At 39.5% G+C, this 27478-nt stretch overlaps 1 protein-coding gene across 4 annotated transcripts in view; it reads left to right on the top strand.

The window, feature by feature from the left end:
• Positions 1-20610, top strand: part of pcdh19 (protocadherin 19) — a 69691-nt gene extending 49081 nt beyond the window's left edge. For all 4 annotated transcript variants that reach the window (XM_055177604.2, XM_055177603.2, XM_055177602.2 and 1 more), the window contains exon 5: positions 18012-20610. In XM_055177604.2, the coding sequence (XP_055033579.1) occupies positions 18012-18571 (560 nt within the window). In that variant the 3' untranslated portion in view covers positions 18572-20610. The remainder of the gene's footprint in view (positions 1-18011) is intronic.
• Positions 20611-27478: the final 6868 nt, after the last annotated feature.

Genomic DNA, 27478 nt, shown 5'->3' with positions numbered 1-27478 from the left:
GCGTGGGAGACAGTGCTTGTGCTACCGTAGTAGGGCTGTGGTGGTCATGAGCCGACAGTAATGATTTCATTAGAGCAGAATTACAGTGCTCACAACTAAGTGTAGTGAAGTGGTGATGAATGGATGACGGATGGCATTGACCGAATCCTTCCCTGGGCGCTTAAAGCCCTAAAATAGGGTTAAGCTGTATCACGCAGGAAATGACAGAAATACTAATACACATAGATTGGTGATTCTCACGAAATCCAGATTTAGGTGTCCAGCATCAAAAATTTTAAAAAGCCCTTGAAGACAATTTTTTGCACATATTATGGTCTGAACTTACTATAACCTTATTTTTAGAGGATTTAAAAAATATTTCCTATAGAATTATTTACATTTTTTTTAGATTGTCATTATAAAAAATTATCATTACCGCAACATGATATTACATTAAATATATGCATTTACAAACTCATGTTTCGGTAATGAGAACTAAAAATTTGTCAAGGTACTATGACAAACAAAATTTCAACTTTTATCCGGAGAGAAAAAATAAGAACTGCTTACCTGGTAGCCATCTTGAGTGTCACAGTAAATTGTGTCCCTTTCCAACAATTTTTTTTAAAATGTTAGTTCCTTGAGGGCTTAAACAATGATTGAAAATTGTTGTGGAGGATGAGATAATTGGTCTTGGCCATATTTACATTCCTTATTATTGTCTCTACTTTTACCAATGATCACCAAATACCACATGTTTCTTTACTGTAAATGTTTATAGTATAACATGCACTGAAGATTTTAAATCCAGTCATGGACACGTTGCGGTAATGAAAAGTTTCCCCTTAAATGTGGAAAAAAACAACAAAATTTGTTTGTATGATGTCATTTAAAATCATGTGCAAAATAGTGCGTGAAGAGATGTTTATAACTGTATGCTTCTTATTTTGATACTCTTACTTTGCATTTACTTTTTTTTATCAAAATGTTTCATGACACCCCATGAGTCTAATTTCGCGAGAATCACCCAAATGTGTTCCTGTGGCTCAATTGGTAGAGCACTGCTTCAGCAGCACACGTCATGGGTTTCATTCCCAGGAAACACATATACTGATAAAATGTACAGTATACAGTAGACGATTTCAGCAGTAACAACATAAACAAGCGGCTTTCGTGGTCATCACGTAACTTCCGGTAAACTCCGCGAAGAATAAATAACAACAAAGTCCTTTTAAAGTAGTTTATTTATATAACAAGCAAAATAAACAACACCTAGATTACATAGGAACCCAAAACATTTGTTATTTTCAACTAGGTATTTGTTTAAGAGTTCAGTTTAAGCAACTAGTCAGACCATTAAACAAACAATAACCGGAAGTCAAGTTAAGACAAGACGCTTATAACGGCAAAATTTAGAAAAAATGAATAGTTGAATAGTTTCTTGAATAGTTTTAGTTGCTAGATGACAGCACAGGTGACACATCTACCCCTTTCAATTTACCCCCGTCTAATCCCAAATCAGATAGCAGTTGAAAACAGTAGGATATTTATTACAACGGACACCCTTTATGTTACACATTCATTCAGGAGCATTAGTAGCATGTAAGGGTCCAGAGTTTTTCATTGTTGATTTTGTTTGCTGTAGGCCAGAGGTTTGCTTGAAGGCTATTTGTAGAGTCCCAGTCCCACCAGACGAGATGACAGTCACCATTAAGCTCTTGTTCTCCTCTCTCTTGTCTCTCACCCCCAGAGGAGACTTTGGCAGCTCAATTTGCAGCTGCTGAGTTCCAGCATGTTCCACTCAGAGTGTCCTCGGCCCTGGGAGTCTTTTATTCATCAATCGCTCTGTCCCCATGGGCATGTATCTCCTCATATGGCCCCAGATTTCACACTCCCTCCACTTCCCAGTGCCCCATCATTACAATCCGGCTTCTAATTGATTTTGATGAAATTGATAAAAGAGTTTCCCTTTTTGTCTCCGTCAACCCCCCACAACACTGCACCAAGCTCCCAAACCCACGCACCCATCCATCACAAAGCCTTCTCCAAGTCTTTTTTTCCTTTCTTTACCCATTCACACCCAACTTGCCTGGGAAATACACACCCTCCCAACCCCCAAACTATAGTATATGGCATTTTTGTAGAAACTGATTTGTAGGTGGACATTTTTTTGCGTGGGGGTCTCTGATCACCTAATGCAAATGTTGACAGATGTCAACTTTAAGACAGGAGTAGAGACAGAAAGAGAGAGGACTGTGTGTCAGGTACGCAGGGTGATAAAGGTTCAGAAAGCAGGAGAAATGATGTCTATGACAGTTTGAAGTGTTATTTCTCGGTTTATCTCTGAACAGAATACCTAAAAGTGCATTATGACAGCTGACTTTTCCTATAAAACTAATATTAATATTTTACACAGTAAAAGCTCACTGAATTCTTGTCTGATATAAGAAAAATAAAAAATTGCCAATCAGAAGTTATTGTATTTTTATATATTTTTCCACATTTAGAATTAACCCATCAAAACAATAGAGTTGCACAAATGTAACTATTGGAATAATTAAAATAAATTTGTTTTATTTTATTATAAAATTGTCTTACTCAAAAGTAGACGGCATTTGCCAAGAATTTGTAAAATGTATTTTTATCAATCAGGTTCTGGAACTAAAGCTGGGCTTTTAATGGCTGCTTTTTCTTTATTCCATTTAAGTCATTAAAAAGTAGTTTTATAAAAAATAATTAAATATATTAAAATATTTATATAGTTCAAGATAAAAAGTCTTAAAAACTAATTAAAAAAATTGTGAATGTCTTCAGGTCTCAAGGTTTTTTACATTATGAGAATCAGTCAAGTGACCCTAAACTTTTGAATTGTCGTTTATTAATGGCATTCCACATTAGGATAAATGTGTGCGGCTACAGGCAGGTCATGTGTGAATGGCCCGTAAAAATGCTATTTATTTTCCTAACTTCAAAAACGCCCATGTGCTCTCCAAAAAAGCGTCAAGAGTATTTTCAGAAAGTACTGGAGCTTACCTCTGCAGCTGTTACCTTCACAACACTCTGTACAAATTAAGAAAATAATCATGTTTTTGCTAGCTTTTTTTCAGCATATTCTGGCGAGTAGACCTTGAGATCTTTTGTCTCTTTGAAGATGTGCCTTCCTCTCCAAAACACGAAAACATCTCAAAACTCTGAATAGGACTGCACTCCCTTGAACCCCCATCTGCAAAACCCTTGCAATGGGTTTAATCAGCTCAAGAAAAGGGGGGCTTCTTATCTTTCCTGCACGTGTTATGGGTAGCTTATTGAACATATCAGAGGGAAAAAAAGAAGCGGTTCATTATTTCTAAGGTCTGCAATGAGGTTGATCCATCTCGTTGCGAACCCTGAGTTGACAGCTCATTTTCCAAACAATCCTGGCTTTGATGGAGAGGAAAAGAGGGCTCGGGATTCCATTGCTTATTTAAAACGCCTGCTTGTGGCTGCATGTTAATAATCTCCTCAGAAAACTGTCTGAATCCCAATTGTTTGTTGAACACGTATGTTACTGGGTGCAATTCAGCACAAAAAGGGAAACGGCGAGATTGAACATTGAGGAGAAGATTAAGGCAAGGTAATGTGCTGTTTGCTAGTCTCTTTGAGAAAGAAATATTGCTCTCTAATCTCAAGTCAATTTGTGAGGTGGGTGAAACAGAAAGGAGAAATGAGAACGTGTGTGTTCAAGGGTTAATACGATAGCCATTGTAAAAATAAAAGCAATAAAACAGGGTTTTATCTCAATAGGCAGATTAAGATGCGTACAATGCAGTGATCTGCAACGTGGCGCCATGCCGTCTCCAATGTGCCAGTTGGCGCTATCATGATTGATCTACGCTTTAGAAGAGTTGTATTTTACGACGCTGGAATCCTCAGCCACCCACCTTCCATCACCAGGTCCATCTGCTTGGTGCCCTCTTGGCTCTTACAGACACATGGCCCTTATCCAAATCCACATTACTTACTCTCTCACTCATTCATGCACTCATGGAAATCCACAGGTAATAAAACCCAGGGGCATAGCAGCCCCCAGGGCACAGGATGTAGAGTGAAGCTAACCATACCCCATCCCTAGCTGCGCTCTAACCGGAACGTAACTAATAGCAGGGTGAGACAAAGTCTGTCCCTGTGGAGGGCACTTGGACCTTTTCCATGTGTAATGTGCTCATCGTAACAACCCTTACTGGGGAGCCTGGGTCTCCAGGAAAGCATTTCCCGGATGCCGCCCAAGATTCCACTACCTGGGTGGAGCAGCGCATTGTGCAATTTGTAGATCAAACATAGAGGTAGATCTTCAAAGGCAAAAAATTGGATTGGACCACACCGCCAAAACAGCGGGCAGGCAGTTTAATAGACGCCAAGATGGGATCCTCACTGGCATCCAGCCCACAACACCCAAAGCAAACCCCACTCAACTCCATTAACTCCCATTAGAATAGCTCAGCTCGACTCGACTATAACTCAACATCCCCACTTACGCACTAAACCGCATACGTGCCCACTGAAATACAAACTGATTATAAGAGGGTACACATTTGAGGAAAGCTCTTACAAACACACCCACGCATGCAAACACGCATGACACGCTGTTGCACCATTTACATTATTCTGCAAATGTCAATCGTATATTACGTCGTTTTTTTTCCTCGTGCTCCTAGAAAGATTACGCATATATGCTGTAACGGTAAAGGAAAAATCAGCTGTCTTCTGACAAGTACATTGTACCCGGCAGTTTCTGTCCAGAATACAAAGAGACATTTATCACTGCAGCTGGGTAGAAAAGAGAGAGGAGGGTGTGAGTGAGAGAGAGAGATAGAGAGAGGAGAAAAAGAAGGAGGAAAAATAAGAGAGAGAGAGCTGGATGCTCTATCACTGCGGCAGTGCAAGAATTTCTCTTTAACTCCCTTTATATTAACACAGTGTGCATCTGAATATACAGTAGCTTTCCTTTCAGGTACATTTTTAAAGCTTTTACTGGATGCTAGTTTTCCTGTTTGCTTTTAAACCGCTCAGATTTACTGAATGACATGGCATTTTATCCAATATTACGACTACTGTTCCTGCAGGACTGAGGTAATTGCAGACATTAGGAAAAGGTTAAAACCTTGGTCAGCTGGCTTTTCCATATCATGCCACTCTTGATTTATATTCCTTTGTCCTGTTGTAAACATTAAAATGATCAGGATTAGCAGCAATGCATATGCATACAAAATGCATGCCGTCAAACGGGCAATGACTGCACTGTTGGGAATGGCTAGCGGAGTTCACAGGCACACCTTCATCTCCTTTATCCTTCTGTCCTCACCGCATCTTCACTCACCTCATTTCAGAGGATCTCAGTGGGTTCAAATTCAGTTCTTCAACAAAACCATCCTCCCTTCCGCACAGAAATGACTTCAGCCAGGGCAGATTATCAACCACTGATGAAAGATTAAAGACAGGAGAAAAATCAGTAAGGCCATAAACCTTCCCTGCGTTGCCCAAAGGCCCATGCACTTCACAATCCAGACCCTCCCAAGCAAGCCTTTTACATTCAAATGCCCTCCTTCCTTTCTCTCAAAGACCAGAGTTTAAGCAACATTTTTATCTGATGGAAAAGGCAGTGTGGCATGCATATTGTGGATGTTAGCGCAACAGACATGTTTTCCTCTGCGCGTCCCCATTTTTAGCCTGTTTTCGAGCTTTCCAAAAAGGGCAGATTGAACTCAATCACTTCATCCTCTGGGTAGCCAATTAACCTTCATGGTTTTAGGTCTCTTGCCCCCGAACCCCTTGAAAAGGAGGATAAAACTAACGGCAAGGCCTGGCTGTTAAGTTTAATGGCAGACGGGGAGGCCTCAAAATGGGTTTTTTAATGATGCTCCCCTGCTCTCGTGCACTATCCATTAAGAACTAGGCAGAAATGGGCTAGCGCAATGCAAGACTGGAGATCAACACAATCAGCCGGGCCAAACATCACAGCGGGCGCTCCAAGCCTTTTGTCTTCCATAGTAAGGGATAATATACATCCTAACAATAAAAAACCTCTTGCTCTCTCATTATTTCCCTTACATTAGCATCTCCAAAGATCTAAAACATACATTCTAATGAGTCTCGGTCTAAATCTGAGCTGTCACTTACATGATTTAGCATTGATGATATATGTCTAATTTAAGCTCTGGTCATTAGCTTTTTGTAATACAATTCTCTTCATGGCTGGAATTGTGATGGATTAAAAGAACAGAGTAGGGATGGCCAGTAGGGTAACGCTTAGCGCTTAACGTCATAGGTAACGCCATTTAATACCACGGCGGGCCCTGCATGTGGGTATGAGTGGGCACCAAAAAATCCAATTAACTTCAGCCTCAGTCACACTGCCCACATTGTGCCGTTTGCATTCTCACCCACCCCTCTATCACAACTAGGTGTCTCCTTTTGCCTATGACCCACTTCTTTTACTCAGAGGATGTTTTAGAGTTTTTTACTGTTTTCATCTAGCCTTGTTAGTGCTGGGAATTTGTTCTTATTCGAAATGGCTGTTTTAATTTGTAAAAAAAACACTAAAATTTAATGATTTTCCATGACATTTGCTTCCGTTGATAATTCTCCTATCGCATTCTTTTTGTAAAATACTGAACGTGTTTCCAATTTTTGAAGTAATATTTTAATAAAAAAATGAAGAAATTGCATTATCGAAATATGTGAAAAATTATATTATTTTTACAGTCAAAAAACAATTATTGGCTTGCATTTTTGCTCCTTTTAAAAGTCCTTTTGCACAAATTAAAGTATTATATTTCTTTTAGCTTCGTTATATTTGTTCAGTTGAAATCTAAAATGCTTTAATAAGTGACTGCTGAGGGTGGTAAATGCGGCAAAAATTACATTTCTCATTTCCAAGTCTTTCTCAGAACTACTAAAAGAATCATTAATGGAATCGTTAAGAGGAATCCGAATTGGAAACAGAATCATTAAAACCCTTACAGTTCTCATCCCTAACCCTCCCTACACAAGGGACTGAGAGAAAAACTGTGGAAGATTGGTTTGTATCATCAGGGTTTTAATAGAATGCCATACTGAGTAATACACCCCAGTGCTGTGAATCTATGCTCAGTGCATGAGTCATGTTTTCTTTAAGGTACGATTTTGCAGCATATATATGAGCAGTCACATATGTCCCCTCCCCACTGTCTAGCTGCAAGTCAAGGGCTGCTGATGTTTCAGCCGCAGTGTCTCTCCTCCCGTCTGTTTTACTCAGTATTACAGGGTCTCTGGCAATGATTGGTCAGTACTGCTAATTCGATGTGTTTTGGGCATGTGGCAGGGAGTGGAGACAGATGCAGACAAATCGTGGTGGCACACCTTAGAGATGGTAGGGTGTGGTGTCCCCGTTGAGAGGCCAGACGGTTGCCGTCTTAGAGATGGCGCGGCTATACTGCACCTGGACTTGGGTCTGGGCGCAGTATAACCGTATCACCAACACAGTGATGAGATACAATAAGCATCAGGTGACCCAGCATGGCTCTGTTGTCATGCCCTTCCTCTTGGCTGAGCACTCCTGTCAGGAGCCTGGACACGGACAGGCGACAGGTTGGGTCAGACTATGATGGTTTCAGGGGAAGCGGATGCTTCATTACAGGTAGCGATTTCCCAAAAATCTTTTATTCGCACACATGGTGATGTCAATCTGTATAGGCTATAACCAGGGTTTGGCCCAAAGGATATATGAAGAAGTCGGATGCAAAACCCTGAGGGTGTCTGACATATTTTCTTGTAAATTAGCATTTTTTATGAGACTCTTTATGAGAAACTGGGGTTTCTAAATGGCCTAAGGCTGACATTAACTGGATTTGAAGCATTTTTTTTTACGTATATAATATGTGCTGAGAGCATTCCGTTAATTTCTTTATCTTATTTTTTTGACTTATTTTTTTATCTTATTTTTGACTGTGTCGTTTAGTAGCTTTTGCATCTGAGCTCCATAATATATATAAAAGCTACTGAGCTCCCTAATATATTTATTTATTTATTTATTTATTTATACATTACAGTAAAAAAGTTTTAGGGCACCATCACCAGCTTTGTTGTTTTAGCAAAGTTTTAATTTCCATCCATATTTATTTTTCACTCTTTTTTAAGATACAAACAGAAAATAAAAGACAACTTGAGCTTTTTTGAGGAGACTGAAGTCCTGAAGTCATTCGATTAGAATTAGAAATTAGGATTTAATTTCATTTAGGTTTAAGAGATCTTGCAGCTGCCTGCTATTGCTTAAGTTTTCTTTAGCTTATACTTTTATATTGTTTTTAATACGACATACACATTTCCTGTATTTTTTGGTTGTATTCTAATAAAGAGACTGAGAAATAATTATGTATGATCACTATACAATTGCAAAAACAACACATCTTGCACAGCACTATATATAAATAAATAAATAAAATAAATAAACTAAAAAAATTATATATATATATATATATATATATATATATATATATATATATATATATATATATATATATATATATATATATATATATATATGAATAATTCAAATGTGACATTTGAATAAAAAAAATTAAAAAGTGGCATTTTAATTATTGTCAATGTAATTTAAATAGGTTTTTGAAATAGTCTATAATGTTATATGATGTCTAGGAAACTCATATTAGAAAGTTAAATGTATTAAAAATACCATTACTGTCGTTAAATTGAACAGAATTAAATATCTTACATTTATATTTAAAAATATGTGAATTGAATTCCTTTGGTGCATATTTAAATTACAGCTCTTCGTTCGGTTTGCTACTTCAATTTATTTCAAATTGAGGAATTGGATTAGACATTCAATTTAAAACCATTCAGTTTCGAATGGTGCACATTTTGATATTCAGACACATGCAATCAATTTTCTAAACTAAAGATGAACAGAGACACTGTTAAATTATCCGAAAAGAAAGAGAAAGGGCACAGGGGAAGTACCGGAGTGAGTTGGCTTAAAGAAGGTAGAAGAAAAACACGCAGACACGGACTTGAAGCGGAGCAAGAGACGAAAGAAAGAGACAGAGAATAGGCTAGCTTAAAAAAAACAAGATAAAACGGAATATAAAACGCATAGCCAAGGCTAACGTAGTGAACATGGCTGAATGAGAAGGCACATTGCATTAATTATGTAACATGAGTCTATGCAAGCAGGCCTCTCACTTGCATCTCACAGGGAACGGCGGTCTGGAGATATTAGTATTCAACTGACATATTAGGGCCCAGCTGTTGAAGGGAAGGCACACAGTGATTTTACGCACTCAGGTTGCATTGTGACCAGGTGCGTTTGTGTCAGTCTTTGCTTGACAGGAACAAGGCATCATTCCCATTGAATAAAACAACAAGCTTCAAAACAACTTGAAAAAATTCAATAGCACAATAGGAGGAAGACAGAGCTATAGAAACTGTAGAACATGTTCAAGTGCTTAATTTAACTCTTCCTTTGGGTTTTAACCTGCTACTTCTGCAACTGTATGATCAATTCATGAATCATTCACTGATGATAACAAAAGAATAAAGACACATCGGGTCAAAACAATTGTATAGTCCTTTAAAATAGTATAATTTAGGCTAGTTAAATAAATGATTCATTTTTATTTTCCTCAGCTTAACTAATATAATTGAATAATGAGAGTAAAAGAAAAAAGGTCATGAGATTCAGAGTAAATAACTGTACAATAGTCCACCCATAAAAATCTATTTTTGTCACCCCTGCCTGAAGCCAGTTACATTCTCCAGGCTTTATGAATAGCAAATAATAGACGAATATCTCACAGGCTTGCTTCAAGTCAAGATGCAGGCATTCAGATTTCCAAAGGGGTTCACTGACTTCGGCAATATGCTTCTCTCACAGATCATTTAATTTGCTGCAGCCAGTGCGTTTACGTCCTTCGTTCCCCCCCGAACCCTCAACCCCCAAAGCCCAGCTCGTCCCCTCACAGATGTAATTTACTGTGTGCTTTGTCTCGCTCGCTCTTCTCAGACTCAAGGGTTTCTGAGTAAATTAGCTACATCGCTCGGTCAAGCTTAAACACAGAATGCGGCATTTGTTACAAAGTATTTAAAAATGTCCTCTGCAAACCAATCCTCATCGAGCGGCGCTCAAATGGGCCGATTGCTTTGGTGTGCATGCCTCGCCGGCTGCCAGATCTATGAGTCAGGTTAATTTAGGGTCTGCCATTATCAAGACAACCCGGGGGTCGAGTGCCACTACAGTGCCTTTCTCTGTGCTAGTCTGAAACTAATGAGGAAATCTGTAACACTCCCGAACCCATGAAGGGTGCAGAGACATACAAGCCTGTTTTCTGTCAGATTCCCTTTATGTTTTCTATCAGTGGCCTCGAAGAGGTCGCATGACCCCGCGTGTATCCACTTTTTAGTTCATGACATTGATTCGAGGAAAGCTATAAGAGCTTTTAAAGCATAGAGCAGACAACCAGTCCTGTCATCACTAAGCAATTTTTTTAAGTATACACAAAATGGCTTCCAGATGCTCGGTTTATATAAGGCTAAACAGTGGTGGCTGGTGACTTCTTTTTTTGAAGCGCACAATGCGAAGTTCGTCACAACATGTATGTAGCTTGTCATGTGTGTGGTTCATAATTAAAAAATATTTGTTCTGCGCTTTGAGAGATCGTGTGTGCATCACGTGTCATGCCAAAATAAGTGCCTTCTGCAGACGCGTCTAACGGGTTTATGATAAAAGAGACGCTCGTGTTTGCCAGATACTCGCATAATCTCATGCGTAATCAGAGTTTAATGTTAAGGAATTGTCTAGCATGTATTTTGGGAACGTGAGCGTCTCTTTTATCATAAACGGTTTTGACGCGTCTGCAGCAGGCACTTATTTTGGCATGAAACGTGATGCACACACGATCTCTCAAAGCGCAAAACACATATTTTGGAAAAGGGAACCACACACGTGACAATCCGAACACTTATTTTGAATGAGCACATCCTCGGATGAGCAGTCACGAGCCACCACTGAGGCTAAATATACACTCACCTAAAGGATTATTAGGAAACCATACTAATACTGTGTTTGACACCCTTTCGCTTTCAGAACTGCCTTAATTCTACTTGGCATTGATTCAACAAGGTGCTGAAAGCATTCTTTAGAAATGTTGGCCCATATTGATAGGATAGCATCTTGCAGTTGATGGAGATTTGTGGCACAAAGCTCCCGTTCCAACACATCCCAAAGGTGCTCTGTTGGGTTGAGATCTGGTGACTGTGGGGGCCATTTTAGTGCAGTGAACTCAGTGTCATGTTCAAGAAACCAATTGGAAATGATTCGAGCTTTGTGACATGGTGCATTAACCTGCTGGAAGTAGCCATCAGAGGATGGGTACATGGTAGTCATAAAGGGATGGAGATGGTCAGAAACAATGCTCAGGTAGGCCGTGGCATTTAAATGATGCCCAATTGGCACTAAGGGGCCTACAGTGTGCCAAGAAAACACCATTACACCATTGCATTAACGAGAAATCACAATCACAAATCCAGTATTTCTTATACACTTGCATAGCAGATACGGTTTGTACCAATCTAACGCCGATGCTCCGTTTGTCTGCACCAGTTTAGAAATTCATCTTTTAACTAGGATCAGCCATGGAGGGTCTGACAGGGCAGAGAGACATCGTTTCTAGCTATTATAATTCACACAAATGGCAGTGGTTGAAAGAAATGGTCCAGTGGTAAACCACAGATATAAGTTAAGCTGTCAGTGTGTGTTTGAGACTGGATTACACTTCATGATTTCAGCCCAGTTTTTGTTTTACCGAGAACGCTGGCTGTCAAACACACTTAACCGAGCCAGATAGCCAAGACTCAGATTTACTTTCGGATAAATTGACTGGTATTAATGTTAAGACACGGAAGCAGGGACGGGAACTCTTGATTTGCCATCCGTGTGACAGGCTTTAACAAGGCCAAGCAGGGAGTATAATAGCCTCAATAATTAATATGTGAGTGTAGACGGAATGAAGACATGGGACGTCAAGGTCACTTTCCTTAACGAAAGAATTTGAAAGAGAAGGGAATAAGGCAGATGTAAAGGGGTAAGAAGGAAACGGATGCGATTTTGGGATGGTGTGAACAGGAAGTGCTGGAGGGAGAAAAAGAAAAAGTGCGAGCAGATGGAGTGTGAACGTTGGAGAGCTGCTCTAGATGGCAAGGCCCCTACACCGAGTACCATCTTTGTGGCTCAGTGACGCATCCTCCTCCACTGTTTGTAAAAACAAGACCATCACACTCCATCTTGTGGTCCCGCAGGGCTGAGGGCTCGCGGCTGATTTATGGTGCACAGACTGAATTGCCTGGCTAGGATGACAGCAGCACTTGGACTCTCCCTCGTGGGAAGCCCCCAGCGTCTGCCTGGCTTGTCGTAGCCAGTGCATGGCAGCTAGTGATAGTGTTAGAGTGGAGACAAGGTTTCCGACGTGACCAGAGCCTGGACGAAAGCACTGCGCAATCCACCCAGGACCGCCCGGACACTTCCTGCGCCTGTAACAACAGGAATAAAATGATCAATGCCTGCATGGCTTCTATTCTGTCCCACATACAGCCAAGTGAACAAGCAATTAACAAACAACAGCTGGAGAGTCACAAACGCATGGCTGCGACCCAGTGCAGCGCGCTAGCATGCGGCATAGTCAAATCTGCAGTGAACAGTGAAAGACTGACTTCTTCATGGGGTCACACGGATTAATGTGGCACCTATTTTCTCTCATGGAAAGCTTGTGGCTGACCCACCTGCAGTAAAGAGAAAGAAATAAAGCAAATGCCACAACTGATGTCTGGCCTCTCACTCTGAGATATTATTCTTTTTCGCAGGAGCCGGCTACAGCTGTATTGTTTCATCAGTCGGGTACACAGAACAACAATGCAGGCAGACAAACAGAAGAAAAATTACTAAAGCTTTGCGAGGCAGTGTCGGGATATGATTTATACCATCTTAATGCCCAAACCATATTAAATCATGCTCATATTTAATATTGTTAATCTTTAAACCGATGCATCATTGTTTAGCTCAAAACGCTGTGATTTATTAGGAATACATTACTTGTTTCTTTAGCTATTTTACCTCGTTCTTTAAAGAAATTATGTATTTCCGGAGCCTGTAAATATAAAGTGACTGAATAGTGTCATCCCCAGTCGCAGCCTTGAGTTTGGCACACGTGCAACCATGATATCCAGAGACCAAGCCTGTCTAAGCAGGTAAATTAGTGACATTTTCTCAGCCCTCTTTCTGGATTACATCAACACTGCAGACCTCCATCGCTTATGCCTGCATTTTTTGGAGAGAAAAAAAAAATGCATTTTCCAACGAGGAGCAGAATTGCTGCCAAACAAGATGAAAGTCTGGCATTGACACAAAACATGTTCAGTCTGTCCAAATTAAAAGCCATTCCTTTTGTTTTTGTGTGGAAGATTCAACCCACCCACAAATGTAGCTAATTTAGCCTTATGTATGAAAACAGACAGCAATTTATTGAATTATAAACCTGTTTAATGATGTACAGCAATTGGGGAGATATATTTTATAGGGGATGTTGCTAAGAAATGGTTTAGATCCAGTACACCGTGTTGCAAAACCTATTTAGTATTTTTGTCTTGCTTTCAGTAGAAATATCTAAAAATTCTTAAATCAAGATGTATTTTTTTGATGAGAAAAATGAGTCTAGTTTTTATAGAAAATAATATACAATTTAAGTGCACATGTGCTTAAAACAAGCAAAAATATCTGCCAATGGGGTGAAAAAATTATTTTTGAATTAGGTGTAAAGTATTTTTTTCCCTCAACCCATTGGCAGATATTTTTGCTTGTTTTAAGCACAAATTTACTTTAAAACTAGACTTATTATATTACGTCATTATGCTCATCAAGAAATTTTTAGATATTTGTACTGAAAAAGTCTGCAGTCTACTTGGCCTTCAGTATCGGCCGGTGACTTCTTTTTTCGTGGTGCTTGATGCGAAGTTCGTCACAACATGTATGTAGCCCGTCATGTGTGTGGTTCCTTTTTCAAAATATGTGTTCTGCGCATCGAGAGATCCCGTGTGCATCACGTGTCTTGTCAAAATAAGCGCCTGCTGCAAATGCGTCTAAAGGGTTTATAATAAAAGAGATGCTTGCGTTTGCCAGATACTCGCATAATCTCATGCGTAATTAGAGTTTAGTGTTAAGGGAGTGCCTTGCGTGTATTTTGTGCACTTCTTTTGACAAAACACGTGATGCACATGGTTCACATATTTTGAAAACGCAAGCAACACACAACACTCCGAACACTTATTTTAAATTACCGTCCCTCGGATGAGCAGTCACAAGGTCGCCATTGTTGGCCTTACAGTTGCTATTTTTGGACATTTGAGTAGTTTTAACAAACATACCTTACAGATTACATTACTGATGTGCATTTTGAGACAAAACAATGGCACAAAACATAGTTAATAAAGCATACATAAACTACAGTCTTATCTACAGTATTATTAAAGGTCACGTTCTTTCTGATCACATTTTTAAACCATAGTTAGTGTGTAATGTTAATATAATAGCATAAATAATACCTGTTAAAGGCTAAAGTTCAAAGTTCACTGCCAGGCGATATATTTTCTTTAACAGAATTCGCCTTTCAAAGCCTACAGCGAACGGCCAGTTTGGATTACAGCCCTCTACTTCCTGCTTTAATGACGTCACTAGAACAGTTTTTTGACTAAACTCCGCCCACTGGAATACGACAGTCGCTAGCTAAGCTAACGGCAAGCTAAGCTGCTATCGAATTACAACACACTAAACAAGCTTCACAATCAGAACTCAATACGTATTTTTGAAGGAGGGCCTCCATAGAACAAGAAAGACATCAGCCCATTTTTAGGACAGTGAAAACAGCTGTATACAGATAAGTACATTGTGTGAAAAATACCACGTTTTTTTTTACACGTAAAAAACATGACCACATGTTATATGGTGCACTTTAAACACAAACAAAGCTTCAAAAACACAGAAAGAATGGGACCTTTAATATTTGTTGATCCACATTTGTGGTAACATTGTCCTTGGGCTATTTCTTTATAAACTTTGCACATGTGTAGTGTATTTTTTGGCAACTGAAACTTTAATTTATACTTCAAACACACAAATGCTACATGCAACAAAAAATGTTTTTAATCAAATATTTGAATAAATATGTTCAGGGTATATTTTTGGCTTATCATTAGGAGGAAGATCTGACTGGACTGAGTTTCTCTCTCATGTTGAAGTAAACTGATGTTTTTCTATTACAAGCCATGATAGCACTAGTGGATTTTTATCAGACGAGTTCAGCCTTTGCATTACAAGTGGTGCTATTTATTATTCTTTAGCCCTGCAGTATGTAGATGGAGGTTCACATATTTAAAATGCTCCCAAATGCCTCCTGTATTCCTTCATCCCCCTGGTGCGAAATTAAAACCACAATATTTCCAATTTGTCAGCAACGCTGCGGGACTCTCATCCCCATGATTTTTTTTCACTCTGTACTATTATTAATATTTTAAATCTGGAACAGCAACATAAAAATAGCAAGCATCCGCATCCAACCAGTGCCAAAACCATAATTAGTAGGCTTTAAGTCTCTAATAGCAAATGCACCCACTGACATGGCGCTCTGAACTGTATTTTAAGTCTTTTCCCGGATCTGATTGGCAAGCGTATTTTCCTGATGATTTTCAATAGATTTTCTCCGTAGGAGGGCCGTCTGCCTTTTACTGCTTTCTTGTGCTCGACTCAAAGATCAGCCGCATTGAAGCTTTTAATTGCTTCATTTGTTGGCATTATATTTCTATCTCTCATAGGAAAGAAAGATTCTTGTTTCGTCAGGGGTTGACGGGCTGTCACGTCTTCTTGCAATTTGTTGTGTGGTTAGTACAGATCTTTGAGTGAAACATCTGCGAGTTTTGTGGATAAACCAGTGACAGGATGCGAAAAAGCTGTTAATGGCGTTCTGCTTTCAGAGCGATGTAATTTAAAAGAGAATCACTCCACGGGACCCCCCCTAAAGGACAGAGTCTACTGTATTCAACGTACGCGTATGTCCCTACTGTCAAACGGGGGAGAATTAGAAAATGTCCTTTTTCATGTGCTGAGCATTCAAGAGGTGCGAATGATTTGAATCTTGTTAAAGTGCTCGTATTGATCCACAGGATGCAGATAAATCCATGCCTCTGTCGAAAAGCAGATTCTTATGAAAGGAGGAATTCTGGGTAGGCAGATTGCGCTGCAGCAGGTGCGGTTGTATATGTGGATAATGGCAAGACTCACCCTTGTTGCTATGGTGATAACATTGACTTTTGGTGATGAAAAGGCCCTTCAAGATGTGGACTTGTGTGTTCACAGGGGCTTGTAATTATGGGCTAAATTTGAGCCACTTGAGATACCATAGTCGATCCAGAGCTTTACTTTCCAATTTATTTTTACTTTTTCAATTTGATTTCTCCCTTCTCCATGCTGCGAGTCTTAGTGCGTGTGTGTGTGTGGATGTTGCTGTCTATATGGGTCAAATCTCTCTCGTAATGCGCCAAGACACACAAGCAAACGTGTGCATATTTTCACACCTCTTCTTTCTGAAATCTGAAGTGTCCCCTGGCTTTGGTCGGTAATCCGTCAATTTCATCAGATCACATTTTAAGGGTGACAAGTTTTGGCAGCAGAGGCCTTGGAATGCAACACTCTAATCTTTAAATATTGATTCAGGGCCCAAAGCAACGTTGTCCCTCCGAGTCCAGAAAAAGGCAGATAATTAGTGATTGTAATTGCATGATCCGTCAAGCTTGGAGTGCCAGATGTAAATGTGCGAATCCTTCCCACATTCCCTTGCTGTCACTGTGGGCTGCCAGCGTGTAGCAGGGTCTCGACCCTTGGGCTGTTTTACCAATAGGGAAGCCGAGAAAATGTGTCAGCAAACATCTGTGTGACAGCTTTTCTAACTTTTTTGTTGTCGAGTGGCAACCCAACACACAATGAATTAAAAAAAGTATCTTCTGTATAGCTCAGTGGTAGTGCATTAGCAGTGCAAAAGGTCATGGGTTTGAACCCAGGGAACACATACTGTACCTTGTAATGCACAGTAAGTCACTTTGGATAAAAGCGTCTGCCAAGTGCATAAATGTTAATGTAATGGAAATGTAAATCTATACAGCATCCATCTCTTAACATTTAACGACTTGAAACATTACGCAATTATTTACTAAATGTAAGCAGCGTATGGGTACAACAATCAAGGAATACATCAGGAAAGCTTTGGGGAAGTCATTTTGTTATGCAAATATCATTTGTGTATATTAGTAAACATTTAAGCAGGAAGAGTGCCCTTGTGATGCTGTCTATCCAGATGGCCAGTAATGAAATATGTATGGAGTCAAAGGACTCCACTTGAAAAGCTGTTTTTGGCTGACTACTAATAAAAGAGAGCTGCTTTGATTATTACAGATGCATCTCTTTTAAATAAATGGAAAGGGGAAGAGACAGAATGCTTTTCAAGTTAAACGAGAGAGAGAGAGAGGCTCTTTTATTGTTGTTGCAATCACGCAAAAAAACAGCTTGAAAGCCCTTCTTTCCAAACCATCAATTGATAGATCTGTGGTAATACTGGCTTTGGCAAATCTCTCTTTCTCTTTCTTTTAAATCTAGCTTGAAATCCACTTTTGATTCAACAATGCACCCTTTAATTGATTCATTAAAAGACCCTCCAAAATTCTAGCATAAAACTTGTTGCAGTCGTAAAGCCAGGGAAAAGCTTAGACTAAAACGAAGTGGAGCTGTTCCGCTTGCCACATTCGTTGCCTTCTTTCCAGCTTTGACATGTGCCGGAAAGATAAAAGCTTCAAAACAAACTGTGCTGAGATCCTTGGAAGAAAGCACAAATAAGCTGAAGCTGTGCAAACTGCACTGTTTAGGCAACAAAACTCACTCTTTCTCTCCATTTCTCTCTCTACAGATCAGTCTGAGGGATTCCACTGCCAAGATGAGTGTCGAATTCTGGGCCACTCGGACCGCTGTTGGATGCCGAGAGTGCCGATTCCGGCAAGAGCGAAATCTCCCGAACACGGCCGCAACGTCATCGCTCTGTCCATTGAGGCCACCACCGTAGACGTTCCCCATTACGAGGACTGCGGTACCACCAAAAGGACTTTTGCCACCTTTGGCAAAGACGGGCCGGATGAAGAACGGGGCGAACAGAGGGGCAGGCGGCAAACGGCAGAGCCGGCCGTCTGCAGCCCCAAGACCAACGGCGCTGTGCGCGAGGCCGGAAACGGTCGAGAGGCCGTCAGCCCCATCACCTCCCCTGTGCACCTGAAGAGCCCCCAGTCTAAACCACCCTCCACCTACAACACGCTGAAGTGCCGGGACGCGGAGCGCATAGCCAATCATAGCCTGCTGAGGCAACCGGAGGGTAAAGACAGTGAGTCGCCCATGCGGGAGATTAACACGCTCCTGCAGGACGCCCGTGACAAAGAGTCCCCCGGAAGTAAACGCCTGAAGGACATTGTGCTTTAAGTTGCTTCCACGTACACACAGACAGCATACGCTATTACGAGTGTATGTTTACGTGTATGTATGTACGTGTATCCGTGTGAGTGTCGAGCTGTCTGGGCTGGGAAAGGAACACATATGCAGCACAATGTATTCCCACGAGGACGTAGTAACGCGGAGGCTGAACAAACTAGGCCGAAAATGTGTCTGCAGGCTCACACTGTCAATGTGGCTTGGTAGTAACAACAACGCTTGTATGTTTGTCGCAATCATCTGTCCGCAGTGGACAGGCTGGTTACTGTGTACTGCGTGACATGCTCAACCCTGCCCTCGCGTTTTACCCTTACAGGAGAAAGATCTCCCAGCGTACGACTGGTGACACTTAAATACAGTCATGCCTTGTAAACTCTTAAGAGACTTCTTTCTAATAATGCCTTCTTTGGTATGCAGTTTTTGCTTCAGCTGCCAAACCGCTCACTGTTCCCATAGAGGACGTGGGTCCATCCGATGCTACAGACAGTGACTTACGTTAACAGGACTCTTGCCGTCCAACTGCGCTCACACGCCGTCGTCTGGTTTGCGGGACAATGCACAGGAACGCTCCTGCAGATCTCATTTCATTTCAGTGGCTTCTCACTGGTCTGATAAGACAACCTTCTCCGTTCCCCCGAAGACATTCCAGTGTCAGAAAATCTTGAGGTCGTTACAGTGCTTATTTTTTATCAAAGATGGAGCTAAATGAAGTTGCGCTATCAGCTAAAGCTCACCGGAAAACTGGAATAGGGAGAGATCAATCCCTGAGACTTACAGTCAGATATAAATATATAAATATATATATGGATAAAAATCGGACTCGTTGCTTTTCAAATCTCCTGTGCCCTTTCCTGATTGTAGCCAGTGGAGCGCAGTTTACTAGAACTTTGTGCTCTGGTCTTGTACTTTTTTGGATTTTGACTATGGGGCTAGGATAGAAGGGGTCGTCACTTACGTCTTGCTATGTGAAACTCTGTTTAGGGTTTACTACTATCATTTTTAATAATCTGTTGTTATGTGACAATCCCTTTAATGTTTTGTTGCGAAAGTAAAAATGGAAAAAATAAACATTGGTGTTCAATTAAAGCTACAGTAGCGTTTGTACACAAACACAAAAAGGAAAAAAACATATATGCCAAAATATATTTTATAAATAATTTAAAATGTATAATGAGAATATTTAATGCTGTGTAGTTATTTTATCAGTAAGTTATACTTGAAATTAACTGGCTTTCTTTTCCTTATTTTTCCCCTCTTTTTTATTGACTATGTTAGCTTTTTTCAAATTGATCTTGAATTATTTTTGTTCACTGTGTTACCCCTGGCAACTGTTGATTGCAGTCTACCTTGTTGTAAAAGTTTCTTATTGGTCAATTCTTGTGCCATCAAGTTTCTGTGTGGGCAAAAAAGACGAAAATACAAAAAAAAATACAAAAAAGAATATCAACACCTACAGTAGTGTGTCAGTACAACGAGCATAGAGTGAGATAGCAAGAACAAAGAAACCAAAAACTGCAACAAACATTAAACTTTCAAGATAACACGTCGTTGTTTATTCTTGAATCTCGAGTAAGAGTAACACTATAATTTCAAGTCACATTCATGGTGGTTCCACTCATTTCTGAAGATAAGAGGTGCTAAAGCTCTAGCGCCGTCTAAAAGCATAAGGCAAACCCTCCTGTTGCAAACACAGATGCTTGTAAGACAGACTTGCTTTGCTTTCTAGCATCAAGTACAGCCCTCATTCATTTTCAAGCTCATTTTAAAACACTGGCCCAACCAAACAGAACAGAACAAACAGGATGATAAATGGAGGGTCTAAAGTAATCCCCATCAGGGGTTATCAGGTTTTTTTTGCAATACTTATTTTACAACCTGGACAGTACAAACAGCGGCAACGTGTGAAAAAGATCTAATGGCTGAATGTTTTTTGCTGGTCTCACCAAACAGCTTCTGGCAACATGAAAAACGGATTTATCACTGAATGTATACTGCAGCTTATTATTAAACTATTAAATGTTCTCCACGTTTGTCTCCTTGTCTAAATTCATCAGTTCTGCATGTTTCCATCACACTTTAATTTGCCATCAAATGGATCGTAATGGAACAGATCCGCCACGGCTAGAGAGGAAGAGAGCCTGACTGCATTGTTGAAATCTAATGAGCACACCAGAGTTTAGCATATTGCAATTATCCTTTCTTAACCGATCTTTTGTCTTGCCATAATTCATTTCAATCTATAATATGATATGAATATCTACTGGAAACTTTCCATGGAAGTAATACAATAATGTGCATGGTGATAATGGTTGAGCGACGACGACCAAATGAAAATTTGTTTTGCCACAGTCCTGTCTTAAAATCAAATTGCAAAATGACATTTGTCGGCATCGGAGGTACGGTTCTGTTATTAGAGTTCAGGGACATCATTGTTTTTTAATCTTGCAATACTAACTAATCATAGGAATATGAAAGAAAACAAGACCCTTACAGAAAATACACCTTGTGTTGCCAAATAAAACAGACGTTTGGGAACTATCCAACTGAAGAGTGTCAATTTCAGATGGCTGGTCGTTCTAATTTGCTGAAGTGGATAATACAAGCAACTATGGCCAAGTACATTATTACTTGGATCTTTACCCAGTGTAATTTGACGCTACTTATCTGTCCAAACAATAGCTGTCAAAAGATCTCGGTTGACATTTTGGTCCTCGTGATAGAGAGGTGCACCATTATAACCTTTAAAAAGGTGAACTAGCAAAGAGGTAAAGTAATTGATAGTTAACCTAACTACAGAAAAAAAACAGGACATGCTTCCACCAATTGCGGTGATAGCTGCCTACTGCTCCGGGTGTGTGTGTTCAATTTTACATTCAGTTTTTTACAATGATATATTAAATATGATATGAAATACATAAACAAGCCTAACTTCAAATCCCTGGATAACATATAAGCTATATTCAGTATAGCTAACATAAGGCTTTATGTTGTAGGTAAAAGCATCTGAATCAAGACCATCTTGTTTAACAATCAGTACGGCTAACATACTGGGTATTAGCTATCAACAAATGGATTCCTCTGGTGTCCGCTCAATCTGTCACACCCAATGTCAGTTCACATTGCTCTGAGCTAATAAAATATAAAGACATGCCGTAACGCGGCTCGTCATCTCATGTTTAATTACACAAGATTCCTGTTGGTCAGGGTGAATTCATCTCATTATACAGAGATTTATCTCAAAGGTTACTGGGACACACATCCTATTAACGTCCCATTAATGTTTCAATTATCGTTTTGCCAAATGGTAGAAGGGGAATCGGAGAACACTTTAAATGATTTATTCCTGACACAGACATACAACGAAAAGATTATGATGGGGGGCTATTCCTTTCCCCCAATACAAAACAGTTTGTACCTCAGTCCATTGAGTGGGGCCCTCAATCAGTTCCAGCCATTTCTATTCCTGAATTGACCTAATTCTATCAAAAGACCCACAGCTGCTCCAGTGGGAAAGGGCTCATTGTGACCCACTGTTCATTCAAGACAACCTCTGGGACTGATTTGGTATCTTGGGCATGCCACACAATGGCTACTAACAAAAAAAATTGGAGGACTAATATAAGTATTTGTGCAAATATGGAAAAACCCCAAAACATACTTTGATTGTCAGCACTGGGCTACAATCCAGCCACCCTGCTGTGTCTTTGTAGGGGTCCATTTTGGGACAGGGCACCAAATCTCATGTTTTCCTTTTATAACTCTTAATTTTGATGCTAATTGTGGAACGCATCAAGACAGACTCGCAACCCCCTGAAGTATCAATACTAGTAACACAATTAGGCTGACATCTTAAGACTGGCAGTGGCTAAAGGACACAATATATTTAATTCAACGTCTGGCTGTCTCTCTTTGTTAATCTCTACAGACAAAATCTAGCTCCACACTTGCGTATTTGGCAGATGTTTATATCTAACCCTACATGGCATTTAAGGTATGCAGGCATTCCTTGAGAATAGTGTTCATTATAGTAGTGTCACACCCTACTGTTTAAGCCACAGAAACGCATCTCTAGGACCTTATATCATCTGTGAAACCTACTGTATATAGCTCTATTCATCATCATTTTATGTGTATGTTGCATACTGTTGTTGTGCTGGGAAAGGCTACATATCTGGCCTCTACGCTATTGCATTGTTTAGAAGACCAACAATGACTTGTCAGGCAGATAATGGCCCCTCCTAAAGATCCACACCTTCAGGCAAGTCCATTATCTTCTCCACGGGAGAGTAATCGGATCGACCTAAAGCCAGCATAGAGCCTGTCTTCACGCAGCCATACAGCCCATCTGCATGAGGTTCAGGGATGCCTGGAGTGCACAGCAGGCTGGAGGAAGACTATTTCTGCACTGGAAGGTCAGACCGATTTGAAAGTTAAGAACACTGGGAATTGTGATATTGTGTGATGTGAATATGAATACAAATCTAAGGTACAAAGGTGAACCTGTGTATGACCTGTCAGAAATGTTGACCTGGATCTATAAAATATCTCAAGGAAAAACTGCACATCAAGGAACCTACTAATTTAAACTAGATAAGCTGCACAGATCAGATTTCTTATCTTTGAAGATTGTTGATGTTTCAGTAGCTCAGTCTTCATCTCATCATCTTAGTGGCTGAATTTCTTCGGAAGGATCCGGGAGTGTGAATTGCAGGAAGTCAGGGTTCATAACAATAGAGAATGGGGTTATAGATTTACAAGTTGCAAAACAATGAGTCTAGCAGTGATGGAAGGAAGGAAAAGCTTGTTTGCCAGGAAGTTTAACCTTATAATGTGGCCAATACAAATTCAATCATTTTCTAAAACCTAGCCAGGGTTGTAATCCAATGCCAAAAACTTCTAGACACTGTATTTCTAATTCGTCTTACCACAACACATATAATATATGAATGTTTAATATATATATTTATTAAACAGCTCGTTAGAATGCTTGATTCTGATTGGCCAGTAACGACATTTGCATGTTTGTTATTCCCAGATAACAACCACTCAAAAGGAATAACACATGGTAACCCGGATGCTGCAATGCATCATTTTGACAGATATAGTTTTAATATTAATTCAATTCAATTTTATTTATATAGCAATTGTTAATAGTTTCAAAGCAGCTTTACATTAATAGGTGCAGGAGAAAACACAGAAACATTGATGAACAACATAAGCAGCAGAATACAGGGCAAAGATTAAACTGTACTAGCGAGCGTAGTAATAATGTAACGTATAGAAGATGGTCCTAAGTTAAGCCAATGTCAGCTGACTCCCCAGGGGTTGAAAAACCTACTAGGAGAAAAACCCTCATGTCTTTCCTAGGGAAAAAAAACCTTGAGAGAAAGCCAGACACAGCTGATTCTATAAAGGATATACTATATATTAGATACTATTTTATAGAATTTTATGGGAAGTAAAACATTTAAATTATATTTATATATATATACACACGGATAAGTAGATTAAACGGGGCAGCCGTAAGTCATTGGTCAGTAGATCAGTGGTGTGATGACCTTCACGTCAGCAGGAACTGGGTCTGTTTGTGTCATTACACAAATTGTCTCTATTACACAAAAATTGTTAAACCAAATAGTGTTTTTGAAAGTAAACAGGTTACATTGTGGAAGGTCCACACTCATTAAAAATGAGCAAATTAAATAATTCAAATCAATAGCCTACTTATGTTTAAAGTGAAATTATACTGAAGTCGTTTTAAATTTTTTCAAAATTCCACCGGGTATTGATAGACCACACTTGTGAGTTATTGACCACAGCAAAAATATATCTCTATCTATAACATTATCTTTTAAAATTGTTTTTCTGAAAAAATTGTACTTTTGCCCCCGCTCTCCCCTACTGTGCAAAGGTCAAGGCCACCATTAGATTTGTTGTTTTTGCAATGGTATGATGACCATATATACTTATTTCTCTCAGGAAATACAAGAAATTTGTTTGCAGTAAAAAAAAAGAATAAAACTAAGCTAAAGTGTGAAGTATTTATTGTGACCTCGCCTTTCACTTGGGCAATAACATGAACCTGCAGGCTATATAAAACCTAAATGAAATGAAAGCCTAATCTGAGTGTAATCTGAAGACTTCAGGAAATCAGTCTCCTCAAAAAAGTTCAAGATGTGCTTAATGCCAATGAAGGTCACACTAAATACTGCTTTTTTGCCTGAGGAAGCAATTGTTGTAATTCTATTAGTATCTCATTAAAAGACCCCAAAAATATATACAGATGGTCATTAAAATGGTCATATACTGTACATTAGTACAAATCAGTTTATACACAGCCTGAATCATCTACCATGCACTGTAAAAATGCAGCATTTTTGTCAAATCAACTTTAAAAAAATTAAGTTAAACAATTTCAACTTTTTCATAAGTTATGTCAACTTAACACATTGCAAAACTTAAAATATTAGGTTAAATTGTTTTAACTTCATGCTGCATTTTTTACAGTGTGATTAATCTATCCTTAGGGGTACCAGACAAACCACATAAGATATATGCTTATTTATGGCAGCGTAAACAAGTGAGAAGTCACTGCAGCGAGTATAAACGCGCATGCATGAATTAAGAGAAGTGTCACCTGGGGCATTTTTACTTTGTTAATACATGAACAGGTCCCGAGGTCGATTATTGCTGTCAGTCACAAGGTTGATTAGCCCCTCCATATATCACCTACCATTACAAATCTGACAAACGCAGGCTCATCTGTATGTAGTCCCCACAATATAACCCTAATCAGCCCTGCAAATGAGAAATGACACACTGTTTTGTGTGTTTACCGTTGGCTGCCCAGATTCATTGTGCCATCAACAAGCAGCCACTGCACAGTAATTGGGTTGGAGGTAGGCAGATGATATCATAACCACGTCTGATTCCCTGATCCGTTTGACTTTTCCAGACTTGAAACATGGCCTTTAGAGAGCTGCCTATTCTTTAGTGTACTCACAATCTGACCTAAGACACCCCTCTCAAACCAGGGCATGTAGAGCTGCCAATGACCCCTTTTTTAAAGCGCCTGGAAATTAAAGACTGGCCTTTCTGTGCCTCTATTACCCTCCATGCCAATCGGTAAGATGGACCTTTTCCTTCGGCCCAGCGGACGTGCATTATCGGGGAGTTGATTAGTTGAACTAACCTTTCTGCATGTCAGTGAATTACATCAGCAACACGTATGCCAGATGCTCGGTATAATGTGAAAGCAAGAGGCAAGAAAATGAATGAAAGGCAACTGCATTCTTCCAGCAGCATGCGAGTAAGATTGCAGACTTATACAAAGAGAAATATAGTGAAAGAACAAGAGCACCTGAGGTATTGACAAGGATCGAATGATCCTGTTAGATCCCTTTCTGTCTTCCCCGTCTGAATCAAAGCTATTATGTTCATTTCTTTCCTGGGCAAAAGCCTTTCATACGAACCCAAAAGTGACAATAGAAGGCCTGAAAAATGATTGGGTCTATTCTATGCAACATTACAGTAATTCGACAAGATGGATTGCACTCTGAAGAAAGATCCGAAATGTGCAAGGGCAAGCTAAAAAAAATAAATAAATCACAGAAGCTCGCCATTAAACATTTTTCTACATACAGACTGGGTTTTAAAATTTCCATTATTTATTTCATATTTTGCAGCATGTTGCAAGCCGTCAACCGACTGCCAAAAACGTGCCGACGTTGTTGAGATCAAACAGTGTTAAGTGCCGCATGAGTTCATTGTCAGCTTCTATTCCTGTTTAAATGTGTTCAGATCCCTCCTTCATCTTGCAAATGAATCATTACAGCAGTTGTGACTCGTATTAATAGCTCTTCTCTCAGTGTTCGAGCGAAGGTTTATTGCACATCTGTGTGCCATAGTTTTGGTAACAAAGCCAACATGATTCGCACTGTTTGGTTATGCTTCTCATTAATTATCATGCTCATTACAAAAGGGTCTTGAGTTGGCTCAAGGTTAGTACAAGCCCAGGGTGATAGCGATTCAATATGGAGATGAACGGCATTGGGTTGAGGAGATTTGGATGGCACTCGGGGTTTTTGGCAGGGTGTTGGAGAATGTGTTAATAGCTAAACACCAGGGATATCTTATGTAAGACGGATATTAGTATTCATTCATTCATTTATTCTGAGATTAGAATAATATGAATCAATCATATGAATCATTGTTATAGGTTGATATTATTCCATACTATACATTTAACTGCTGCTTTCTTTTTAAACTATTTGGCTTACTCTCTGTATAAACAAAAATCTGGATTCAAGTTTTTCATAAACATTAAACTAATGACATGTCTCAAAGTGCCATTTCAGTATCAGCTTGTCCAAAAAAGAGAATATTGCTGTCAATTTTCTAATGGTATGAAAACAATCTTAGAGAAACTACGGAGGTTTTTAAAGACCTCATGATGAGAGAGCAAACTCGCATCTGGTCATTTTGAACAGTTATGCTTAAAATGTCAAAGTAATGATTTTCTCTCAGGGATTTCATTTTATTGACGGTACAAAAACAAGAATTGTACCGAGTTAACATTTTCATTGTTTACTGCACTTTCACATGAAGCACACACCACCACCACCACCCCCCCGTGATGACCCCTTTGCCCTGGTGGAATATAAACCTTTTGTGTTCTTCCTTAACACTTCCCAAAGTCTTTGTTCCAGTAGGATGAGCTTTCTCCTCTGTGCAGCCCATGTTTTTATAGTAACAGATGTTGATAAAACAGGAAACTCTTTGAGAAAAATCCACCTGTATGAGAGTTGAAGGAAACTGCAGGATACCAAAATTTTCCACATTGCCAAACAAAAATTAACCAGATGAAACACTGGCTCCACTGTTAAGATTTTTATGTTT

This window comes from Misgurnus anguillicaudatus, chromosome 16 (assembly GCF_027580225.2).
Source record: "Misgurnus anguillicaudatus chromosome 16, ASM2758022v2, whole genome shotgun sequence".
In the NCBI taxonomy this organism is placed as follows: domain Eukaryota; kingdom Metazoa; phylum Chordata; class Actinopteri; order Cypriniformes; family Cobitidae; genus Misgurnus; species Misgurnus anguillicaudatus.
Note: the sequence above shows the minus strand (reverse complement) of the source record. Positions and strands in the feature narration are given on the sequence as shown.